This window comes from Littorina saxatilis, linkage group LG16 (assembly GCF_037325665.1).
Source record: "Littorina saxatilis isolate snail1 linkage group LG16, US_GU_Lsax_2.0, whole genome shotgun sequence".
In the NCBI taxonomy this organism is placed as follows: Eukaryota; Metazoa; Mollusca; class Gastropoda; order Littorinimorpha; family Littorinidae; genus Littorina; species Littorina saxatilis.
Window position 1 is genome coordinate 3,685,591 of NC_090260.1, and position 25,041 is coordinate 3,710,631.

General features: G+C 40.8%; 2 protein-coding genes and 1 long non-coding RNA gene across 3 annotated transcripts in view; all 3 read right to left on the reverse strand.

Annotated features, from left to right (window-relative positions):
• LOC138950250 (uncharacterized) overlaps positions 1-25,041 on the reverse strand; it is a 255,207-nt gene that overhangs the window by 41,214 nt on the left and 188,952 nt on the right. The gene's annotated exons all lie outside the window — the stretch shown is intronic.
• LOC138950220 (uncharacterized) lies at positions 9,670-15,007 on the reverse strand. The gene is made up of 4 exons (XR_011450556.1): positions 14,638-15,007; positions 13,607-13,836; positions 12,524-12,688; positions 9,670-11,228 (listed from the first exon to the last, which is right to left on the reverse strand). It is a non-coding gene; the product is annotated as an uncharacterized lncRNA (long non-coding RNA).
• The window catches only part of LOC138951567 (uncharacterized), a 2,913-nt gene continuing 1,650 nt past the window's right edge, over positions 23,779-25,041 (reverse strand). The window contains exon 2 of the mRNA XM_070323138.1: positions 23,779-25,041. This exon is cut by the window's right edge and continues 88 nt beyond it. Coding sequence (XP_070179239.1) covers positions 25,032-25,041 — 10 coding nt within the window. The 3' untranslated portion in view covers positions 23,779-25,031.

Here is a 25,041-nt window from a genome sequence, read left to right on the forward strand (position 1 = left end):
GTTCAATATTAAAAAAAAACAACCCTTGTAAATCTGGTACGACACAGCAAGCCATGTTGTATTCTCTATTTATCTCGTACACAAAAGTTGCAAAGTTGTGCCTATTGTGATTTTTCGTTGATTTTGTATTTTGTCCCTTCTGTTTTTGCCCGGTCAATTTTAAGGGTAGTCTTTTTTGAGCGGCTGTCACGTGATCCCTGTGAAGGACATCTTTAAGCCGAATGGTGATCCATGTGAAGGACATCTTTAATCCGAATGGTGATCCAGATAGTCAAGTGGACGGCTTTGAATTTCACACGGAAAACTTGAATGAAATGACACGGGGATTAGCGAGAAGTTTCAATGTCTTTATTCCAATCCAACACTCGACATTACACCTCTTTGTGAAAGAGGAGGGGGGGGGGTATACAAACTCTACCAAACTTCTTGCGTGATGTTCAGGACAGGTTCACACACATAAAGACTGAACGATGACAACAGTAGTCACACACACACAGACAGATATCACGCCGTATAAACGGTTGCGTCGACTGAAAGCCGCGGGATCGGTTGCATCGACTAAAAGCCGCGGGATCAGGACACGCGAGGTGAGATCCTCCACAAAATTACAAATCTCTTCTCTTAATTAGTAGATTATCATATAACTTTTGTTTACACTTTGAACTTAGGTATTGTAGCATCACATCATCGATATTTTTCATTGATTGCATTTACGTGTGAATGTTGAACTGTGATTATTTACACTTGTTCAAGCGCATTTGTGTAAAATTTGACTTTCAACCTTCACCACCAAAAATCAAGCTTTCGGACAAAGCTACAGACAATTAAGATGTAATCAATGATTCTTTATTGACCATTGGGTTAAATTTTATTAGCTAATGTTACATGGTTACTTCATATTTTACGGATATGTAAAGACCCCAAACAGTTTGATGGTTGCACACCATGGAAGAGCATGATATGGTTGCACGTCGCGACATTATTTGATTGTCAGCGGTTGTGCACCATGGGACATTGTTCTTCTAAATTTGCCAGTAATATCAAGTTATATTAGGTGAATGTCTCAGCTCTTGTTTTGTTATGTTTTTATAGCCCCCCACCACCTTTAATGCCGATGTTTTGTGCTTTTTTACGATCCGATAACTCCAAATTTTGCTTCTCTGCAACCCCCAACTCCCACGGTAGCGGGCTACCACCCCCCACCGATCCCGGCAGAGAGGGGCCGGATCCGCCCCTGGAGAGAGAGAGAGAGAGAGAGAGAGAGAGAGAGAGAGAGAGAGAGAGAGAGAGAGAGAGAGAGAGAGAGAGAGAGAGAGAGAGAGAGAGAGAGAGAGAGAGAGAGAGAAGTCGTAAGACATTTTATTGCATAAACAAAGTTCATTGCAAGGGGAGGCTATGGGGGTGAGGGTCTACAAGTTAGTATACATAAGAAATTGCAAACATATTAAATGATTAGAAAACAACCTTATATATACAAGCCTGAACACAATCATTATTCCCCCCTCTGCTTCTTTACCTCTGTAAACTTGTAGGGGTAGTTATTTTTCGATAATGACCCAGCAACCAAACAAATAACGACCCAGCAACAGCCTGAATCCTCGATAGTGCAATGGGTTGAGAAGTTGTTCTGTTTCGGTACTATTTTTTTCGACTGAAAAGTTCCGAACGCTCTAACGTACGAAGTATACATCTCTGGAGCAAACAATACAAACATACCGCATTTAAATTAACAACTACAGGCCTGAACACATGAATCTTCATATAAAATCCATGAGTTCGGTTGTTTTCTGAATCTAGATTTGCCGTGCTCAAACGTTCATCACAAGCAATTTCCCGCAAGGCTCATACTTTGTCTAGCGACAAGAGTAGTTCCCCTTCTTTTCACTCAGTTTCTTCGACAACAGACTGCAATCCGACGGTCAGTTTTCAACAATATTTCATTTAATAAACAGATCACACGCAACCAAATGCACACATCTCATCAATTTAAACAACATAAAGCGGTTTCATACACTATTTTCCCCAGAAAACTGAACTTCATACAGTTTTTAACGTTGGAACACGGGTGCAAAAGTTCGTCTGCTAGTAGTCCCATTTGACGAAAGAACCGTCATTATCCTAAGCGATACCAAAACATATACAGAACACACAATATCTGCCTTTGCCGCCACAGCAGAATAACAGCATATCTGTGTACTTGATTTTAGTCCAAAATAGGAAAACTGACAAGAAGTGTTAACAGAATGGAATGATTTGCACGGAACTATACAACCGCGCATTAATCGATCGCCTGCGCAGGTTGACTGGTTGAGTGAATAGGATTCGATCAAACTTTCGCAAAAAACCTCCTCTTTTCTTTGAATAACTGAAGAAAGGAGGAATAAAGAGGTTACACACCTCGTCTCAGTGATTATCAAAAATAATGGTCTCAGTTCGCGGTCATGAAAAAGCTCGCTAAAGCTCGCATTTTTCATGATCCGCTAACTTCGACCATTATTTTTGATAATCACTGAGACTCGGCATGTAACCTCTACTTATCTCGCCTTTTCGTGTGCATGTAGCACGTGATCATCTTAAAGGCACAGTAAGCCTCCCGTAAACCATCACAGATACGGTCAGGCTTTTACACACAGTACAAACACCCTTTCATTTAAACACTCACCGATTGAGAACATCCTAGGTGCCCTCCGTAAAGAGCGAACAATTTTCAAAGAATTTATTTTTGCGTGGTTTATCTTACCCCTGAGCCATCGTGAACCCGTGTGATCCAGTTTCCCTTTTTCACAATGTAGTCGTCAGTTAGTCATTTGAATGCGACTCGATGTCAGCTTATCTACAATAGCACGTTTTTATGCACGAAACAAACGGCTGTGGTTCACAAGAACTCTAGCGATGGCTTTTGACTGTTGAGAGGAACGGCGATTTGCACTGATAAACCGGCCGTCGTCTGCTACGACCCTTGCGTGACCCTGCTTCCGGGCTTTCTTTTTTCAAACTTTCACAACTTCGAATTGTACTGATCTTGTCTTGATGAAAAAAGAATTCTTTTATGATTAAAGAATGTTTGTGTAACAAGCTGTCAATTTATTATTTAGATTTTAAAAGTTAGGTCTAGCGCAAAAACGCACCACGGTTCAAAAACATTCTGATAATCATCGATCCACGGCTATCGCCAGTTTACATCGATAGAATGAGACCCGAAGGGAAGTAACTCATTTTTGACCTGAGTTCAGGATGGGTCCAAAAAGTGTTCGAGACAATCTGCAAAATTAATTCTTTAAAAACTGCTCGCTCTTTACGTAGGGCACCTATATAGGATGTTCCCGTTTGGTGAGCGTTCAAATGGAAGGGTGTTTGTACTGTGTGTAAAAGCCTGACAGTATCTGTGATGGTTTACGGGAGGCTTACTGTCCGGGCGTGATTTCCAGTATTGAATATTCATAACAGCCGTCCAGCACCAAAACGAGGCGCCATTGTTGTAAAGGAGCAAGTCCACGAAAATAAATTCTTTGAAAATTTCTCACGCTCGACAGAAAGCAGCCAGGATGTTCCCGTTCGGTGAGCGTTCAAATGGAAGTATGCTTGTACTGTATGTAGACGCTCGGGGAGCTCTGTGATGGTTTACGGGAGGCTTACTGTGCCTTTAACAAGACCACCGAGGTGAAAATAAAACTGTAACAATAAAACAACGTTGACGTTGACGTCACCATGTGCTTCTGACAAGCAAGAGTTGATCTTCTTTCCGTCGAAACATATTTTTACCTGTTTCTTGTCTTTTGCAATTGCTGAAATACAGTCGTCAAGGATTCCTGGGTGAACCGACGTGTTCGACATTGCAGTTGTGAGTCGCAGACATTGTGGGGACGGTACAGCAAAGTTTATCTTCGCTTCTCCAGGGACAAACTTCCCCTTCAGTGAGACTTGTCCGGCGCTCTTTGGACCGCTCATAAATCGGAGGAAGCGGCCGTGAAATAACCTTTGGCCAGTGGACCAGAACGATTTTACTTCAGGACTGTGTCTCATTTGAATAGAAGTATCATTTCCAAGAAATTTCACAACGTCTAGAAATAATTGCAAACAAATGTTCTCCATGGGAAATGTATTATCGCTCACCATGTTGTTGAATTTGACCCATGTTGACAGCTGTCCAAGTGACTTCATTCGTTCTGCAATAATTGGCGCTAGTTCCTTAAGACGTTTTTAACATCAGCAGACGTAGCATCATTCACATCGATTGATTCATCACTGTCCGAATTTGATGCTGGTTCGTCCGTTTTGTTCTCGTCCGCTTTGCATTCGCCAGTTTTGCATTCGTCGGCTTTGCATTCTATTGTGATAGTTTCATTCTTATGGCCAACAATGTGGTATCCCTCTGCTACTGTCTTTGGAATTACTTCGAAGTCTTTTGAACAATATCTGAATACCCCGGCTTTATCGTCAAGCCGAAGAATGCGAAGCTTCACATTTTCAGTGGGGTGTAATGATAAAGCATGATCGATAGCGGTGATGAATTCTTCACATTTTTCGGAACAATACCAGCACATGAAGCGGGGCTGATTCGCATCCATGGTTTATGCAGTGGACAGGTGATTTCAGGGGCCGGACTCCATCTGCCATAGAAAATTAGAAATATCAGAGTGCGAGTACCATCCTAAAAAAAGTGCGTGTCTCCATGAAACTATTGGGACTGTACACTATCCGGGTCAAACCACCTGTACAGTGGCCGGCAAAAGTATTGCACCACATAGAAAGAGAGGAAAGGTCTAACAATTTAGACACTTTTCAAACGGTCTTTTTAATACAATCAAGTATACTACACTCATGAATGTTTAACATAGTGAAGACGAAAGTCCCCTCTTTCTTGTGATACCAAATCTGTTAGCAAATGAAGAGTTCTTAGGACCGTTAAAATGTGAGGTCATTTCCCGATTCGTTCAAAGCAATTTTAGTCATTTCGAATTCCGTTCTTCCCATTTGGTGCGATACTTTTGCTGGCCACTGTACACCATTACATGGCATGATGTTTGTTGCACAATGTTCAGAAGCGATTTTGCAGCCTTAAAGTAAACCTTTTAAACTTTCAATTACTTCCACGGCGCACAACCGATGACTACCGTGGCGCACAACAGGTCTGTACAAGGATTTTCCGTGGTGTGCAACCGTCAAGTGTTTAGTGTCCTTGCATATCCGTAAAATATGAAGTAACTATGTAACATTAGCTAATACAATTTAACCCAATGGTCAATAAATAATCATTGATTACATTTTAATTGTCTGTAGCTTTGTCCGAAAGCTTGATTTTTAGTGGTGAAGGTTGAAAGTCAAAATTTACAAAAATGCGCTTGAAAAAGTGTAAATAAGCACAGTTTAACATTCCCACGTAAATGCAATCAAAGAAAAAAATCGATGATGTGATGCTACAACACCTAAGTTCAAAGTGTAAACAAAAGTTATGGGATAATCTACTAATTAAGAGAAGAGATTTGTAATTGTGTGGAGAAACTCACCTCGCGTGTCCTGATCCCGCGGCTTTTTGTCGATGCAACCGATCCCGCGGCTTTCAGGCGATGCAACCGTTTATACGGCGTGGATATGTACATGCACCTCAGGCCTGATAGCGTCTCAGTCTGATAAACATCCGGGTTACGATCGACTCATGCCAGGTCGTGGAGGTTGGGTTTGAGGTTGCAAAACGGGTTGGGTGGGGGGTGAGAACTCTACCTGATCTGCTGTTTCCCACTCTAGCTTGTGAGGCCAAGTGTCACAAGCACCACCCAGAAAGCAAGCAACGTGCCGGCAGACAGACAGACCGTGGCCATTGTAAGATAGGTCGGTCGTTGAGTTCAGGAGAGGAGAGATGGGTGGGGGAGATGGGTGGGGGAGATGGGTGGGGGTGGACAGGTGCATGTCACTTGGCAAATACTCGTTTTGGTGCGTACTGATAAACATAACACAGCAATGGGGAAAGAGGTGGGGGGATGAGAGAGAGAGAGAGAGAGAGAGAGAGAGAGAGAGAGAGAGAGAGAGAGAGAGAGAGAGAGAGAGAGAGAGAGAGAGAGAGAGAGAGAAAGAGAGAGAGAAAGAAAGAAAGAGAGAGAAAGAAAGAAAGAGAGAGAGAGAAAGAGAGAGAAAGAGAGAGAGAGAGATAGGGAGAGAGAGTTAAGGAGAAAGAGAGAGGGAGAGAGAGAGAGAACAAGAACAAATCTTTATTGTCTAAGGCCACATCCCCTTACAAGAATGGTTAAAATAACGGTAATTGTATGCACAGCTATGAACTATAACCAAATCATACATACAATAAAACCCGCATCACAAATGACATATCACTGAACCTGATTAATAAGGGTTTGTCTCTTCTCTAACATAAAGAACACGAGATGTTCAAGTATTTCTTTCGAAGATCTTTATAAAAGGACATGAAACTACAACACGGTGTTCATCTTCTTCATCATTTGTACAGACAGGTCATTTTCTAGTGGTTCCGTTTGGTGCGTACCGAAACTTGTGAGTGTTGATTTCAGATAATCCTGCGCGGAAACGAGTAAGAGCAGTCCTGTATTTAATGTCTTCAATCGATTCAATGTATTTTTCTTTCTCCAGGCATATTTTGTAACAGTTATAAATGTCAAAACGTCCGCTGCTTTCTAAATAAGAAAATCATTCTTGACAAAAACAGTCTGGTAATCGCCTTATAAACTGTTTAACAGGCGGGGAGGGTGGAAGGGGGGTCGAGCGTTACATGAACCGCTGGGTTGTGTCCCCTTGGCTGGTTCACGTCACCCTGCCCGCCAATCAGATATCATTTGTGCTGTCAGCCATACAGAGACCTAAACAAGGTAGCATGTTACAACTTTCTTCGGTCGAGGTGCATAAAACCTTATTTACGATTGTCGAGCTCGAATGAAGCGCACATGCTATTCCAACAGAACATTGTTAGTATCTTAACTCCACTATCGCAAAATCACAAAAACAACAACAACAACAACAACAACAACAACAACAACAACAACAACAACAACAACAACATATAAGTACTGAAAAAAGTGACTTTGTTCTGTGTGTAAATTGAATGCTTTAATATCACATGTTCACAACGTGCATCACAAGCGTCTCATCTACATTCTCTGAATCGCTTTGCATTATCACAAAACTTAATTGTGTTGTGAAATCAAAGCCTTTTACAACGACTAGAGCCTTCACAGTCAGCATAGACGACTAGAGCCTTCACAGTCAGCATAGACGACTAGAGCCTTCACAGTCAGCATAGACGACTAGAGCCTTCACAGTCAGCATAGACGACTAGAGCCTTCACAGTCAGCATAGACGACTACCCAGCCAGCAAAATTTTGCGCAGCGAATGCGTGTCGCAGTCGCCAAACTCTGCGTAACAACTGCACTGGACGCATGCGTAACGCGCGCGATTTTGCAAAGCGAAATACATGCGTGACACACTCGTTTTCCCTCAGATTACGCAGACCATACGCACCTCCAGCGCACGCTTATTTGACACCAAGACAAATTCGCACTCTCCACGCAGACGTCACGATTGCTTTACGCATTCTCACGCTATTAACGCGCTCTCCACGCAGACGACACGATTGCTTTACGCATTTAACGCGCTCTTGACGCAGATGTCCTGATCATCTTACGCACTCTCCACGCAGATGTCACGAATTATTGACGCATTCTCAGGCATTACGCGCTTTTTACGCTCTCTTCACGCAGATGTCACAATTGCTGTACGCATTCTCACGCATTTGACGCACTCTCCACGCAGATGTCACAATTGCTTTACGCATTCTCACGCATTTGACGCACTCTCCACGCAGATGTCACGATTGACCTACACAATTTTACGCAGACCACACAACCGCTTTACGCACTCACAAACAAATAATGGGCAGTGCACAACATTGTATTGATCCAGAAAGACAAAGGTCAAGCGTGCAGGTTCGATAACAGAGATGATCATAATTATGTACAAGTTCTAAAACAAAAATGCAGTCAAATAAATTGATTAAAACAAAGGAGAGATTTGAATCTCGCTTATTGCCATTGTGACTTCCAGGTTTTAATTTCACTGCATTTTGACATACCAGCAGCACGGAAACAAAAATGATCAAAATACTATTCAAAGCAGAATTCAAATTGGCAGAACAAAGAATAAATAGAACAAAACCCTGATAGTCATCATCGATACGCCGTAGTACATGCAGTGAAGAATCCAGTATAACTTATAAGAGAGAATTTTGATGTACACTCGTCACTATATCACATTGATGTAAACAAATAAATAAATAATTGGCACAGCCTAGGCATAGGCAGCAGTGAGTTGTATCAACATGTTTGAATACAGAACAGCAACAAAAAGAGAAAAAAAGTTCTACAAGCCAGCTAATAGTTGAACTTCAGATTACTAATGATATCACAAACAAACACTTAGTTAATGCCCATTCTCCAGGGATCGAAATCCAGTCAATGTATACCAAACTAGGATAACACATACATTTAGAATCTATCACGACTGCATAAAACATTGGTATGCAATTCACAAAGCAAGGAACTTGAAACATGAACATTGACATTAATCATACATATGTGCCCCACACACATTTCGGACAAGGCAGCTGAACGAAATTCAGATGTGGATGGAGCACAAAATAATTAGATGGGGCGGCGTGAAAGCATACTGGGACAAGGAACAAGCAAGAGAAAGAGGATAAGAAGATAAAAGGAAGAACAAACCGAAGAATAAGAAAGAAAAAAACAAAATAAGAGAAGGAGAGAGAAAAAAAAAAGGAAAAAAAAAAAAGAAGAAAACAAGAAGGGCAAAGCCCATACGACTCACATGCTTGACCTTGACCTTTACATGACCTTGACCTTCAGAGTCAAGGTCAAATAACTAAACTTAGCAATGACATCATACACTAAGAACTGCTTTACACATTTTTCCTACCAAAATACATGTGACCTTGACCCAAGGTCAAGGTCATCCAAGGTCATGCAACACAAAGCTGTTAATTCAAGACATAGGAAGTACAATGGTGCATCTTTCTACCATGAGATATGGTCACTTTTAGTGGTTCACTACCTTATTTTGGTCACATTTCATAAGGGTCAAAGTGACCTTGACCTTGATCATATGTGACCAAATGTGTCTCATGATGAAAGCATAACATGTGCCCCACCTAATTTTTAAGTTTGAAACAGTTATCTTCCATAGTTAAGGGTCAAGGTCACTTCAAAATATGTATACAATCCAACTTTGAAGAGCTCCTGTGACCTTGACCTTGAAGCAAGGTAAACCAAACTGGTATCAAAAGATGGGGCTTACTTTGCCCTATATATCATATATAGGTGAGGTATTCAATCTCAAAAACTTCAGAGAAAATGGGAAAAATGGGAAAAATAGCTGTTTTTTAGACAACATTTATGGCCCCTGCGACCTTGACCTTGAAGCAAGGTCAAGATGCTTGTATGTTTTTTGGGGCCTTGTCATCATACACCATCTTGCCAAATTTGGTACTGATAGACTGAATAGTGTCCAAGAAATATCCAACGTTAAAGTTTTCCGGACGGACGGACGGACGGACGGACGGACGGACGGACGGACGGACGACTCGGGTGAGTACATAGACTCACTTTTGCTTCGCATGTGAGTCAAAAAAAGGGAGACAATCATATGAATGTGTACCATTTAAATAAAAAATTAAAAAAATTACTTTTAAAAAGGAGACATTTCAGGTTTTGATTTGAAGTGTGTTAACATATTCACATATACCAGTAACTTTGCATGGAAAAAAAAAGTTCACAATGATTTGAAGCAAATTCAAATGCCAGAGAAAAAACAGAACAAAACCCTGATGTCATCATTGATAATCAGTGGTACGTTCAGTGAAGAAAAAACAATTGACACAACCTAGACATGGGCAGCAGTGAGTTATCAAGTTTCACTACACAAAAGTAACAACTACAATAATGAAACAAAAGGTAAAATGCCAGCTAATAGTCAAAATTCAGAACAATGATATCAAAAAGAAACACTTATTCAATGCCCCTTCTCCACTGATATGTATAAGCACACCAACATGACATAAACTCATAAATTTTAAAAAAAACATGACATAAAACTCATAAATTAAAAAAAACTTATCAGACTGCGTAAAACATAGGTTTGCCATCTCAAAATGGATGTAAAACACGCAGCTTACTCACAAAATGATAGACAAGTCTCCAGCGGCCAGCTGCTCAGCAAACAAAATAAGGTGGCGAGGATCAATATAATTGAAATGCATTTTTTTGCTGTTTCGGAGAGAACTTTGCTTCATTTACCTTACACTGCCTACATTCAAGGGCTAAATTTTTATCAGCTGCACCAAGACTTACATCTATAGAAATCCAATCATAACGGTTTTAACAGCAAAAAAAAAAAAAAGTATATTTCTAGTCTCGCTTCTAAATTCTCAACTCAACTCCAAAAAATAATAAAGAACAACAAAAACCCGCATCATGCATTGTCTCCTTCAAGCTGCCTAGGTTGTTTGCGTTCGACTCCCATAAATGACAAGGAATTGTTAAAACCTTTTCTTTCTATTTGTTCACTTTTTGTTTTCTTCTTTTCTGAACTCTTTATACTTGTATTTTATTCATTTTAATTTAGCCTGAAGGTTTGAGTCGTGTATTAAAAATCGAATATAGTGTGTAAGTGCCCTTGAACAGCTTTTCCAGAATCATGTATTCTATATTTTTAGTATGGGATACCCACAAGAAAAGTTCAAATGCATCCATGCGTCTCCACTGATAGTAATGGTAGTTGAGCACTTCCAGTTTAGTCTTCTGTCGTTCTGACACAACCTAAAAGGGTACATCATGTCTGAACATCATCTGTAGAAGAGTGTGAAGTTTAAAGCTTAGCTTAAATAATGTCCAACAAAACCCCAGACTCTTCTGTACAGTACCCATCACCCACACAGACCTGAACTGTGAAATACAATTACTCACTAGCAATTTCTCAGGCGAGTCAAATCTTACATTCATCAAATTTTTGCAACTAGCATTGTAAATAAGCCTACAAAGATTACAAAGTTCAATTACTGCAAACCAAATCATGAAGGCTCTTCCATGGCCTGTTGTCTCTTTCTTTTATCACAGGCTTCCAAAAACCAGTCTTGAACGGCCGTCTTCAAGGTCTTGACCTGTGGCACCCGTACAGCTTCACGGAACAGCCTCTGCATGACAAAACAAAAAATAACATGAACTTAGATCATCAAACAACTATCACTGATTTGAGAAAAGTCTCAAGTTTATTTCCTGACGCCTGTAAACTTGCTAAAAATCATACAGACACACAAACTTGCATACACACCATACGCTTTTACAACACACCAACTATACTTGAGTTAGGAAATTACAACACATTGTAATCCTTGTAGAAGAGAAGTAAAAAAAAATACCTACCCTAATATTTGTTTTAACCCTTTCGCTGCCAATCAAAACTTGGGTATGTGCATTCCTGACTGCCAGGGAATATTGGAGTTTGGGGTGTAATAATTCACACAAAAATCTAGCTTCAAACTGGCAGTAGGTAGGTAAGTAAAACCAATGTTGTTTTTAAAGGAAATTGAACCAAGAATCTGTTTTTAGTGTCTAATCATGGAAATGATAATTAGTTTCGCTTATAATGATGTTTAAATATGAACTTTTGAAAAATCAGCCCGGTGCATCTTCCGGTGCCTGTGGATCAAACACAGGTGGCTGTTTTGCTCGCTCCAAGAAAGGATTATAATCACTGTCATCTACCTGTTTCCAACGAATTGTCCGAAAGAAGATCTCCCCCTTCCCCTGTCAGTATCCATAATCATTTACACCGCCTGTAGCGTCAGTCCGGCTTTGTTTTTCCCTACTAGGGCCCGGTCGACAGTCACCGTTAGCCATTTTGACGAGTCGAGATTTCTCTCCCATACCCTGTCGACAAGGCCGAAAATAGCCTTCAAACGCAAAACCGCGTCACCATTTATGTTTATTCATGAGAATGAGGTATCCTACCAAGCCATTGGCTGCTATTTGTGTGTCAGCAGTGACGTAGCATTTCTGGAAAATCCCGTCCTAAGGCGCTGCGGCTGCACAAGCGCATGACTGGTATACCCGTCATAAGGCAGTCAAGTGGTTAAAGTTACCTTTACTATGACTTTTTCTTTGGGGGCCTTCGGAAATTCATAATACATGTACTGTGACGTGCAGACGCATATGTGACGACATCATACCGTTTGCTAACATCCTTATTTCGTATGTAGTCGAAAATCCATGACACTGACAAATGAGCTCAGGAACTTGGCTTCTAGCAATTTAATGTTAAGCGTAAAAGCTTTGACAACTATCATTCACATGTGAAACATGGCAAATTTAAAATTGATTCCAAAGAACAAAATTTGAGACAGAAATAACTTGTTGTTTTGTAGACATGGATTTTATCTTCTTCCTAAAAGGACCAGGATGATTTTACAAATTATGAAAAACAACTCACTGTCGATGGCTTTTAGTCGCAGCGTACACCATGGTCTCTTTCCCTGCCCTCCCCCAGAGCCCCCTGTCAGCAACCGTGTAGCCTATGGAACACCTTCGTCATCACAGCATCAGTAGTCGTCTTTAGTTCATGTCCACCAACCACACCGAGCTCATGGTCATGGATCTGAAACAAACAAAACAAGCCAACTGAATTCCAAAAATCAAATATTCAGACAGCTAGCTCTTCTTCACATACAAACAATTCAATCTGGAAGCATCATACTGTCACCTGGAACAAAAAATCAATAATCGCACTTGCTTTAAAAAAAAAAGTTTTCAGAAGAGCAAATGGTGATTGAGTGTAGCATTGTCATAAAATGTAATCACACACCTCAGGTGACCTGCATCAATCATTCAATACTATCTCACAAATCTTCATTTGGAAAGCACAAACATAGTTAGAAGAGAGCGTCAACCGTGATACTATTCAGTGTGGACAATTTTTTTCTGACCCATAATCCGATGCCTACACAAAATGAGAATCAGAACTCACAAGAAGGCACTGTTGCATGTTTGTGATTATTTGCTTGAGTGTAGCACTTGCAATTTTGAACTTGAGGAAACAGCGTAGCAATTTCTGTTACATCCCTGAAAACCTAGCAGATGGCAGCTCTGGCCACAGAGCAATATTTGCATTATTTCTCACAGATGCAATGATCACAGAAAACAAAGTGGTGCATGCATTTTCCGCACCCCACATGAGAAAAAGAGGCCCATCATTGTGCGTACCCATAAGCATAGTTTTATCATCAAAATGTGTTGGTTAAATTCACAAATGTGACCAATACGCATAAACCTTGCATGAATTCCCAGGATAATGGGAAACTGGTCATGACTGAGAACTGATGAACAGTTAAGATACACCCGTGAACCGTGATGACATCTGGCATCCTCCAAAAAGCACACACTCAAGGTAACATTTAAAGCCTAAAGAGCGTCTAACAATAACATGTCACTCTCACAAGATCTTGCTACAGTTATCTGGGTAAAATAGCACAGGCATGACTGGTCTGCTTCAACAATAGCATTCAAAGCCACCTACCAGTGATCACTCCTTCGACAGATCCATCATGTGCCTTCAACATCTTCCACACTCAACAGTAAAAAGATGACTCCATCGAACAGTAGCACAGGCTCTGGCTCCACCATGATTCTTTGGCGACCAATTACTAAATTAGTCGCATCAGGTCCATCTGCTCCTGTAGAACCTTCTCCAGCAGCAAGAACTGATGTTTATCTTGCCGCTCTGCTCTGCTCGTAGTCTTGTGTCCGCTGAATGGAAGAAAAGAAGAACAAAAAGTCATTTACATGAAGCAATACATATTAGACAATCTGTCGGCCTGAAAAGAAACCATCAGCACTAAAAAACAATCTGAGCAAATGTTCAAAGTAAACGTGACATCTCTATATTTTTGAATTCAGGAGAAGATGAGGAATATATATATTGCAATCAATTTTTAAAGGGGCATACAGAGTGGCATTTGATGGGGTAAAAAGATGTAGGGACTCAGCAGTTGGAGATGAAAATTTTTGTGTGTATTTACTTCAAGCAGATTTTTTCTTTCTTTTTTTTTAGACAGAAGAACAAACACACACTAAAAATCCTTGTTTAAAGTTGAACTGACCTTAACTTTTCCTCCAAACACTAGAACTTTTTGTATTCATTCAAAAATATTCATCAAAAAGGTTAAATTTTAAATTCAATTTTGCAGACTTTGGATGAAAAGTTACTCTTCTCTGGCATCCCGCGGACACAGTTCACACTTTCTCATCAATGAGATGCCTGTGTTAATTAAAAACAAACATCAATAAAACTATTAAAATAAAATAAAAATTTAAATATATATAAAAATAAAATCGACCAACCGCCCCCACCCGATTTTTTTCCCTTTGCTGGAAACAATACATTTGTTTCACTAAAACAGTAAAAGAGATCAGCTGAATTTGTTTGACACATCTGGTTATAACTAAAAGAATAAAACACAAAATAAGCCAAAGTCACAGAACAAAAAGACGCTGTCAGTGTCACTATCAATGACTCTGAATGAGACACTCATTGCTATCGAGCCATACCTGTTCATCTTCACCTTGCCGGGACGGAACGACAGTCTGCGTTACTGGCATCGGTGGCGGTGTTAAGGTCACTGTCCATCTCAGCTTTCTTCACCTTCAGTTCAAACAAGCAGTGAGCACCGTCATACTCAAGTCAAAGCTTTCTGAAAAAATAAATACTTGGAAGTTAAATAGGATCACATTGATTCCCAAACCTAACAGTAACAGTAACACGCAAACATCAAAACTGGAATATTAATTATTAAATATAAGCATCTCAATTTCACTAAATTAGTATATTTATTTTCTCTGTGATGTATTTTTTATTTTTCTTTCAACAAAATCTGTTTTTCAACTTTATCACTGCACACGCTGACACAGCCTCTGCCTGCCTCTCTAGTCTATGCATGCCTCGGGAACAAGGGTAATTTTTCTCTTTTCCGAGACTCAGACACAGAATATTCCACTATGACTATGAGTCTATGTCAGGATGCGGAACTGAAACTGAAAAAAACTCATCGAAAAAATATCTACCTGATCTAAACGCCATTTGTGTGGATGAAGACATCACGTGATACCTAATTTAAATATTATAATGACTGGCATCATGTGCTCTCTGGAAGCAGTCAACTCTGAATCAAAATGGCGACCTCCAGATAAAACGTCAGTTTCGGTATTGCAGGTTCGCGCTACTCAAAATCTCATTGCGAGTAGGTAAAAGTCATACTTGTGTGATACATCATTGGAAAGAAGAAGATTTCTTCTATTTCATCACATTCATAAAATCAAGTCTAATAGTTTGTAGAGCACAGCAAATTACTGTTCAAAGTAGCTTGTTTACATGACGACACATCTGGGTCAGCCTCGTTCTAGTTCTGCCGACCTCACTACTGAAAGTTGAACATCTGTGGAAAAATAAAAAGTATACAAATATAAAAAAACAGATATATGAAGAGCCTATTAGTATTACTACTAAAGCTCCTGACAACTGCTGCCGCAATGACTCGACCAGATTAGGAACCAACCAAAGTTCACCAAGAAACAGACAATGAGACATAAAATGATAAACGAAAATTCAGTTTTTATGGTGCCGTGAGCGACCCGCGAATCGGGATTCGGATGGTATTTTCACTCTTCCACAACTCCTTAAAAACAAACCACTGCATCAATCAACTTTATGTTTTTGGAAAAGTTAGTTCATTCATCCATCTTTCAGACAAAACAAACATGAATGAATAGAACAGTGTTCTTCTAGGCGAAAAAAAAATCGAAAGTGTGAGAAATTCTCTCTGCCATCAAACTCGGAAGCCGAAGCCGCGAGCTATCAAAAATTCAAATTCCCAAATCTTTCCTTCAGTTGATCAACTTACCTATTCTTGAAAGAAGTCAATCTTCATTTCAGAGAGAAGGATAAGATTACCTTGCATCCAATAAGCAAGTCAAAAATACAAGTCAATATGAAGAAAAAGCAAAAAAACGCCGATACAATGTGGATTTGACAGACTTCTTGCCAACAGGAAGTTGGAGATGGTCTGACAGACAAGGGAAATAACTTCAATAAATTGCTCTTTTCAGTCAAGGTAACTGTCTCCCCTGAAATTGAACTTTCATAGAGATTTTCTTCCAAAGCAAAATAAAATAAAATGAAAATATGCTGAGAACAAATTTTATGTAACCATTAACATCAGCCTTTATTTTGAGTAGATAATTAGTTTCAAAGTTACTTTAGTTTACATTTTTTTGTTTAATCTGAATTTTTTAAATGTTTTTATCGTTTTGTTATGGGTGTTCATATAGATTTCAGTTATCTTTTCTGTTCATATAATATTTTTATTATGCTTTGCCTAGATTTTTCCACGACATTATTTTGTGGAAAGCTGATTCCTACAACAATACCAAATCCCCATTACAATAATTATATTACATGCTAAAACAATTATAATGATAATACAAATTAAAATAATCATATTTATTTTAAGATAAAAATAATCAGGATAACAATTAAGCAAATAAATGTTAGTAATAACAAAATGATTAAATAAAAATTAAATGGGAAAACCATTACATAAAATAAAAATATTTTTATTAAACTTTTAAATGCATTTTTTTTTTAACCGAAACTGTCTTAAGATAAACTGAAAAATAACGGATTGAAAGTTTTTATGCAATTTTTTTTCTAAAAAAAAAAAAAAAGAAGTTTTTGAAGAAAAATAACTATTCATAACCAAAATTTAAAAGTAAATATTTTTTAATAACATAAAATATAATAAATTATTTCATGAAGTAAATGCATAAACCCACGGTATAAAATTAGGAAAAACAAAAATTGCAATCACCTTTTCATTGAATCCATGCGTGCTAAACACTGCGTGGTGAAGTCGTTTCGAATGCGACAATCTGCGTAAAAGTTGGCGAAAAGTAACGCGCGCGAAGCGAAGGTGTCACGAGGCCGTACGCATCCCCGCATGAAAAACGCAGAAATAACGCATGCGTCACGCAGAATCATGCTGGCTGGGTAGAGCCTTCACAGTTAGCATAGACAACGACTAGAGCCTTCACATTTAGCATATACAACGACTAGAGCCTTCATAGTTAGCATAGACAACGACTAGAGCCTTCACAGTTAGCATAGACAACGACTAGAGCCATCACAGCATAGACAACGACTAGAGCCTTCACAGTCAGCATAGACAACGATTAGAGCCTTCACAGTTAGCATAGACAACAACTAGAGCCTTCACAATTAGCATAGAGAACGACTAGAGCCTTCACAGTCAGCATAAACAACGACTAGAGTCTTCACAGTTAGCATAGACAACGACTAGAGCCTTCACAGTCAGCATAGACAACGACTAGAGCCTTCACAGTTAGCATAGACAACGACTAGAACCTTCACAGTCAGCATAGACAATGACTAGAGCCTCAACAGTTAGCATAGACAACGACTAGAGCCTTCACAGTCAGCATAGACAACGACTAGAGCCTTCACAGTAAGCATAGACAACGACTAGAGCCTTCACAGTTAGTATAGACAACGACTAGAGCCTTTACAGTTAACACAGATAACGACTAGAGCCTTGACAGTCAGCATAAAAAACGACTAGAGCCTTCACAGTTAGCATAGACACCGACTAGAGCCTTCACAGTCAGCATAGACAACGACTAGAGCCTTCACAGTCAGCATAGACAAGACTAGAGCCTTCACAGTTAGCATATACAACGACTAGAGCCTTCACAGTTAGCATAGACAACGACTAGAGCCTTCACAGTTAGCATAGACAACGACTAGAGCCTTCACAGTTAGCATAGATAACGACTAGAGCCTTCCCAGTTAGCATAGACAACGACTAGAGCCTTCACAGTTAGCATAGATAACGACCAGAGCCTTCACAGTTAGCATAGACACCGACTAGAGCCTTCACAGTTAGCATAGACAACGGGAAGAAAAAGGAAGAAAGAAACAAGCGCTGGGTGGTGTGTATGGTGTGTATGTGTGTATATATATGTGTATGTATAAGGGAATGTGAAGGCGAAACAACAATTAGGAAAACCAGGTCTCTGAATCGCTCTACCCAAACACACACTCGCACACATACACCACCACCCTTGTCTCGATTTCTATGTTAAAACTTGTCTAAATGTAAAAACCAAGCAAGCCAGGTAGTTATCTCTATGTACACGACACTGGCTGTACAGTGCAGGCCCTACAGGTAGGAGTACCCGTGTACCCGGGACCTTGTGTCGTCTCAGACTACTGCACATCCGGGTTGCATTGTACTCATAGGGGGAGATATCAGGTGTGCAGCTACATGACTCTTGTAAGCCATTACTGCCTGGCCTGTTTTCTTCAAATTGTTGGCCTTTTGGGAACGAGTTAAAACTCAGTGTCGTAATTTAAGCTCTATTTCTCGCTCATTCTCTGTCTCTGTGTTTCTCTATGCCTGTCTGCTGTCTGTCTGTCTGTCTGTCTGTCTGTCTGTCTGTCTGTCTGTCTGTCTGTCTGTACTAGCTGTTTGTGTCTCGCTTTCTATCTCTATTTCAGAAGGAAAATAATGTTGTCTGTATAATGCGCTTCTTGCACATAAACTTATAATTTTCTTCATTTTATCATGTATTTATTTAAGGTGGCAGTACCCCCTGTACGTGGGTCAAAAATCACTTTTTCATGACATTATATGATGTAAGACTTTTTATATGTAAATATGATTGAAATTTCATAATCTGTAAGTGTTTTTATTCAAAACGTAATAGTTTTCGATAAATTTGAGGTCAAGTGGGGGTGCACAGCCCGGAAATTCCGAGAATTTTTACGTTGAAAACAACCTCAAATTTCTCGAACACTACTACGTTTTGAATGAAAAAAAAAACACTTGCAGACTAAGAAATTTCAATCATATTTACATATAAAAAGTCTTACATCATGTAATGTCATGAAAAAGTGTATTTTGACCCAGCAGACCAGACAGGAAGGGGACCCATACCAGCCAGGGGGGTACTAGCTCAGCAGACAGGTAGGAAAGCAAATTTGTATCCAATTTGAAGGCTAAAAAGTTAGCGAAAAATGGCGATGGCGGGTCAGTTTGGGGCTGATATTGGAGATATTCACATACAATTTTGTGGAGTGCTTTAAAATGCTTGTATCTGGATGTTGTCATAGCATTTTCTGGATATCTGTCCTAGAGATTGATTAAGAATTTTTTTCAACTTTTTTTTATTACCTAATTTTAGGCACATTATTACACAGCCATCACACATCAACCGTTACAGATATAAGAAATCCCCTAGCACATAATCCAGATAATATACTGCTTACATAATTTACAAAACATGAAGACAATCTGTTCATAAATGTATGAGTTGTGAGTTCAAAAATAAATGATTATTTTTTTACGTCGGCCACAGCTCATCCTACAAAACCTTTTTTTCACCAAGAAATATGTTTGTTAGGCCAAAATCAACACTTTGTATGAACAATGTGTGGTATAATGAGTAATCATGCAAATGTCAATAGAAAAATCCGAACATTTTACAAACAGTAAAAATCACAATTTGGATACCCACGTACAGGTGGTACTGCCACCTGAAGTAGGAGTAGTAGTAGTAGTAGTAGTAGTAGAAGTAGTAGTAGTAGTAGTAGTAGTAGTAGTAGTAGACACACACACATACATACACCACGACCCTCGTCTCGATTCCCCCTCTACGTTAAATCATTTAGTCAAAACTTGACTAAATGTAAAAACAAAAGCTGTGGTATTCCGTAAACATGGTTACTTATCCGAGAAAGAGATGCGGTATTTAGTTACCAAGAAGCTCAAGGTACCTTGGCTTCACCTTGTTTACAACAATGAGTGTCAACATAGGCACAGAGGAATTTGTATCGAGAGGCAAGAAAGAAACGACAGAAATCCTTACAACACTGAATAAGTGTGGGCTCGCCTCAAGCAACGTGTTTTTGAAGCTGTTTGAAGCTCACATAATTCTTTCAATGCTCTCTTCACACAGTCTTACCTCTACACACACAGTCTTACCTCTACACACACAGTCTTACCTCTACACACACAGTCTTACCTCTACACACACAGTCTTACCTCTACACACACAGTCTTACCTCTACACACACAGTCTTACCTCTACACACACAGTCTTACCTCTACACACACAGTCTTACCTCTACACACACAGTCTTACCTCTACACACACAGTCTTACCTCTACACACACAGTCTTACCTCTACACACACAGTCTTACCTCTACACACAGTCTTACCTCTACACACACAGTCTTACCTCTACACACACAGTCTTACCTCTACACACACAGTCTTACCTCTACACACAGTCTTACCTCTACACACACAGTCTTACCTCTACACACACAGTCTTACCTCTACACACACAGTCTTACCTCTACACACACAGTCTTACCTCTACACACACAGTCTTACTCTACACACAGTCTTACCTCTACACACATAGTCTTACCTCTACACACACAGTCTTACCTCTACACACACAGTCTTACCTCTACATACACAGTCTTACCTCTACACACACAGTCTTACCTCTACACACACAGTCTTACCTCTACACACAGTCTTACCTCTACACACACAGTCTTACCTCTACACACACAGTCTTACCTCTACACACACAGTCTTACCTCTACACACACAGTCTTACCTCTACACACACAGTCTTACCTCTACACACAGTCTTACCTCTGCACACACAGTCTTACCTCTATGCACACACAGTCTTACCTCTACACACACACAGTCTTACCTCTACACACACAGTCTTACCTCTACACACACACAGTCTTACCTCTACACACACAGTCTTACCTCTACACACACACAGTCTTACCTCTACACACACAGTCTTACCTCTACACACACACAGTCTTACCTCTACACACACAGTCTTACCTCTACACACACAGTCTTACCTCTGTTCAGCGATGTCACCTCACACCTTGGCGCTATCTCGACACATCCAATGGTTGGTTGTTATTTCTTGTCGTCTCTTCAGCTGACAGTGCTAGCCGAGACTGTCTTCAGCTGACAGTGCTAGCCGAGACTGTCTTCAGCTGACAGTGCTAGCCGAGACTGTCTTCAGCTGACAGTGCTAGCCGAGACTGATGTAAGTTTGTCTCCTGTCTCAGTTCACACTGTAAGCTCCATGCTTAAAGCTATTTCTATTAGAATCCCGGGAGGTCTATTGCCTCAAACAAAAGTAGACACATCCAAAGTGTTAGACCGATACTAGAACAATAAAGGCAATACAGTCAAACACAGGCGTTGTGAAGATGTGTCCTGGATATCTGAGGTATGATCAGCATGGAAGACGTTCAATGCAATATTCTCTGCACACACAACTAACGACGTCAGCCTGATATCTCAGGACTGAAGATCGAAGACCGAACTGAACATCCATTGAGCGAGACATGAAGTTCCCGGTACTCACGTCAACATCAAGAGTGACTCAACATCAAGAGTGACTGGCAGAACTTTACATATAAAATAAAACACAACCTGAACACGTCTCTGCTGTGGTTGTGTCGACAATTTCACACAGACACAGACTGGGCTCTGACAACACAGGTCGTAACAATATATAGGCTTCAGCGCTGACACACGATACGTGTACCCGGACCCTCGTGACGTCACGCACAACTGCACATCCCGGCCACGATGAACTCACACGGGGACAGAAAGACAGCCGCGTACTTTTTGCAATTTGATACATTTAAGTATATGGTTACAAAGCGGCCGTTTTGGAGACGGTTTCTGGCAAATTTAACCTAAATAAATCATTGGGACATCCTGTGTAGTGCAATTTAAACACTCTGACGCTGTACAATTCAAAAAGTGCTCCGTAACAATGCTAATGCATTAAATCAGTCAGAGAGATTAGATGCCCGAACCGCTGGTCGCCAACATATTTTCCTGCGCTAGACACCTAATATCAATAAGAAGCGACCAACAGATGTTGAAATGTCCCCCCCCCCCCCCCCCGACAAGTGTGGTTTTAACTGTGTTAGACACCCAATGTCAATAAGAAGCGACCAACATATGTTGAAATGTCCCCCCCCCCCCCAGACTTGTGTGGTTTCAACTGTGTCAGACACCCAATGTCAATAAGAAGCGACCAACATATGTTGAAATGTCCCCCCCCCCCCCCAGACATGTGTGGTTTTAACTGTGTCAGACACCCAATGTCAATAAGAAGCGACCAACAGATGTTGAAATGTCCCCCCCCCCCCCCCCCCCTGATATGTGTGGTTTTAACTGTGTCAGACAACCAATGTCTATAAGAAGCGACCAACAGATGTTGAAATGTCCCCCCCCCCCCCCTGATATGTGTGGTTTTAACTGTGCTAGACACCCAATGTCAATAAGAAGCGACCAACAGATGTTGAAATGTCCCCCCCCCCCCCCCCCCTGATATGTGTGGTTTTAACTGTGCCAGACACCCGATGTCTATAAGAAGCCAGCAATCAAACATCCACTGTAAATAGCCGTACCAGGCTCATTTATACCCCGTTCACACAGAGACGCCGCTTCTACTCCGTTGTACAATTTGTGGAGAGCGTGGCCAATCGTGGGCCAATTGTGGGAGGATCTTTAGGAGCGTGGTTTGGTCGGGGTGGGATATGCTAGGTCTCGAAGCTGCGCGCTTATTTTGAACTGCACAAAACAAGCGTAGCCGGGTGGTGGCGCAGTACAGTCGTGATGTAGTATTTGTATGGCCCCCGTCACACAGCTCTACATTTTTGCGAGGGGCTCGCCGTCAAAATCCAGCACATGGCAAATCAAAAAAAATATATGTGTGTGTGTGTGTGTGTGTGTGTGTGTGTGTGTGTGTGTGTGTGTGTGTGTGTGTGTGTGTGTGTGTGTGTGTGTGTGTGTGTGTGAACGGGCCCTTACCCGCCGTTCGAATCGAGCACCGCTAATACGAAATGACGTCTCTGGCGAGCTGGGAAGAAGTACACTGATTTGCAAGCAAACAAACAAACGCGTTTACAAACTGACAAGTCCGATTGCGTAACTGACAGACTGACTCACTAACAGACTAGCTGCCGAACTTACTAACATACGAAGCATCATGCGAACGAATTAAACTAGCTAGCAGACAAAGGTATACATATGATACGAAGATGCCCACACAGAAAATACAAACACAAAGACTGCACGAGTCAATGAATTGAACTAGCTAGCAGACAAAGGTATACATATGATACGAAGATGCCCACACAGAAAATACAAACACAAAGAATGCACGAGTCAATGAATTGAGAAAAAAGAAAGGAGCGAAACAAACCATGACTGTTGTCACTTTTTATTGACGCAACAAATCATATTGTCCACAGGTGGAGAGGAACAAGGGGGTGGGGGGAGCACGTACTGTTGTCACACACACATACACACACACACACACACACACACACACACACACACACACACACACACACACACACACACACACACACACACACACACACACACTCTCACACACACACACACACACACACACACACACACACACCACACACACACATACACACACACACACACACACACACCACACACACACACATACACACACACACACACCACACATACACACACACACACACACATTCACACACACACACACACACACACACAGACACACACAGACACACACACACACACACACACACACACACACAATGTAGAGCATGAACATATTACGCACACGTTCTAATCTACCACACTCATGCAAACGGACTAACAAGCGTGCACACAACCTTTTATCTCGGAAACGCGCACACAACCTCACGCTGAAAAAAAGCACGTTGTGAGAACCGAAGTATGACACATTGCATCAAACCTGTGTCTTTTTTTTTTTACAACAAAATATCCGTTCTCGTCACTTGATAGGAGCGTAAAGGCTATCATTTTTTACTGGAGTGACGTCAGTGAGTAGTGTATGTGGTGTGACGTCAGTGAGTAGTGTCGGTGGTGTGACGTCAGTGAGTAGTGTCGGTGGTGTGACGTCAGTGGGTAGTGTATGTGGTGTGACGTAAGTCAGTAATGTGACGTCAGTGAATAGTGTACGTGATGTGATGTCAGTGTGTAGTGAATGTGGTGTGACGTCAGTGTGTATTTTATGTGGTGTGACGTCAGTGTGTAGTTTCTGTGGTGTGACGTCAGTGAGTAGTGTATGTGGTGTCACGTCAGTGTGTAGTGTCTGTGGTGTGACGTCAGTGAGTAGTGTATGTGGTGTCACGTCAGTGTGTCGTGTCTGTGGTGTGACGTCAGTGTGTAGTGTCTGTGGAGTGACGTCAGTGAGTAGTGTATGTGGTGTGACGTCACTGTGTAGTGTATGTGGTGTGACGTCAGTGAGTAGTGTATGTGGTGTGACGTCAGTGTATAGTGTTTGTGGTGTGACGTCAATGTGTATAGTTTCTGTCGTGTGACGTCAATGAGTAGTATATGTGGTGTGACGTCAGTGTGTAGTGTCTGTGGTGTGACGTCAGTGTGTAGTGTCTGTGATGTGACGTCAGTGAGTAGTGTATGTGGTGTGACGTCAATGTGTATTATATGTGGTATGACGTCAGAGTGTAGTGTCTGTGATGTGACGTCAGTAAGTAGTGTCTGTGGTGTGACGTCAGTGTGTAGTTTATGTGGTGTGACGTTAGTGAGTAGTGTCTGCGGTGTGACGTCAGTGAGTAGTGTCTATGGTGTGACGTCAGTGAGTAGTGTCTGTGGTGTGACGTCAGTGTGTAGTATCTGAGGTATGACGTCAGTGTGTAGTATATGTGGTGTAACGTCAATGAGTAGTGTCTGTGGTGTGACGCCAGTGTGTAGTGTCTGTGGTGTGACGTCAGTGTGTAGTATATGTGGTGTGTCGTCAGCGTGACAGAAAGGACTATCTTCGG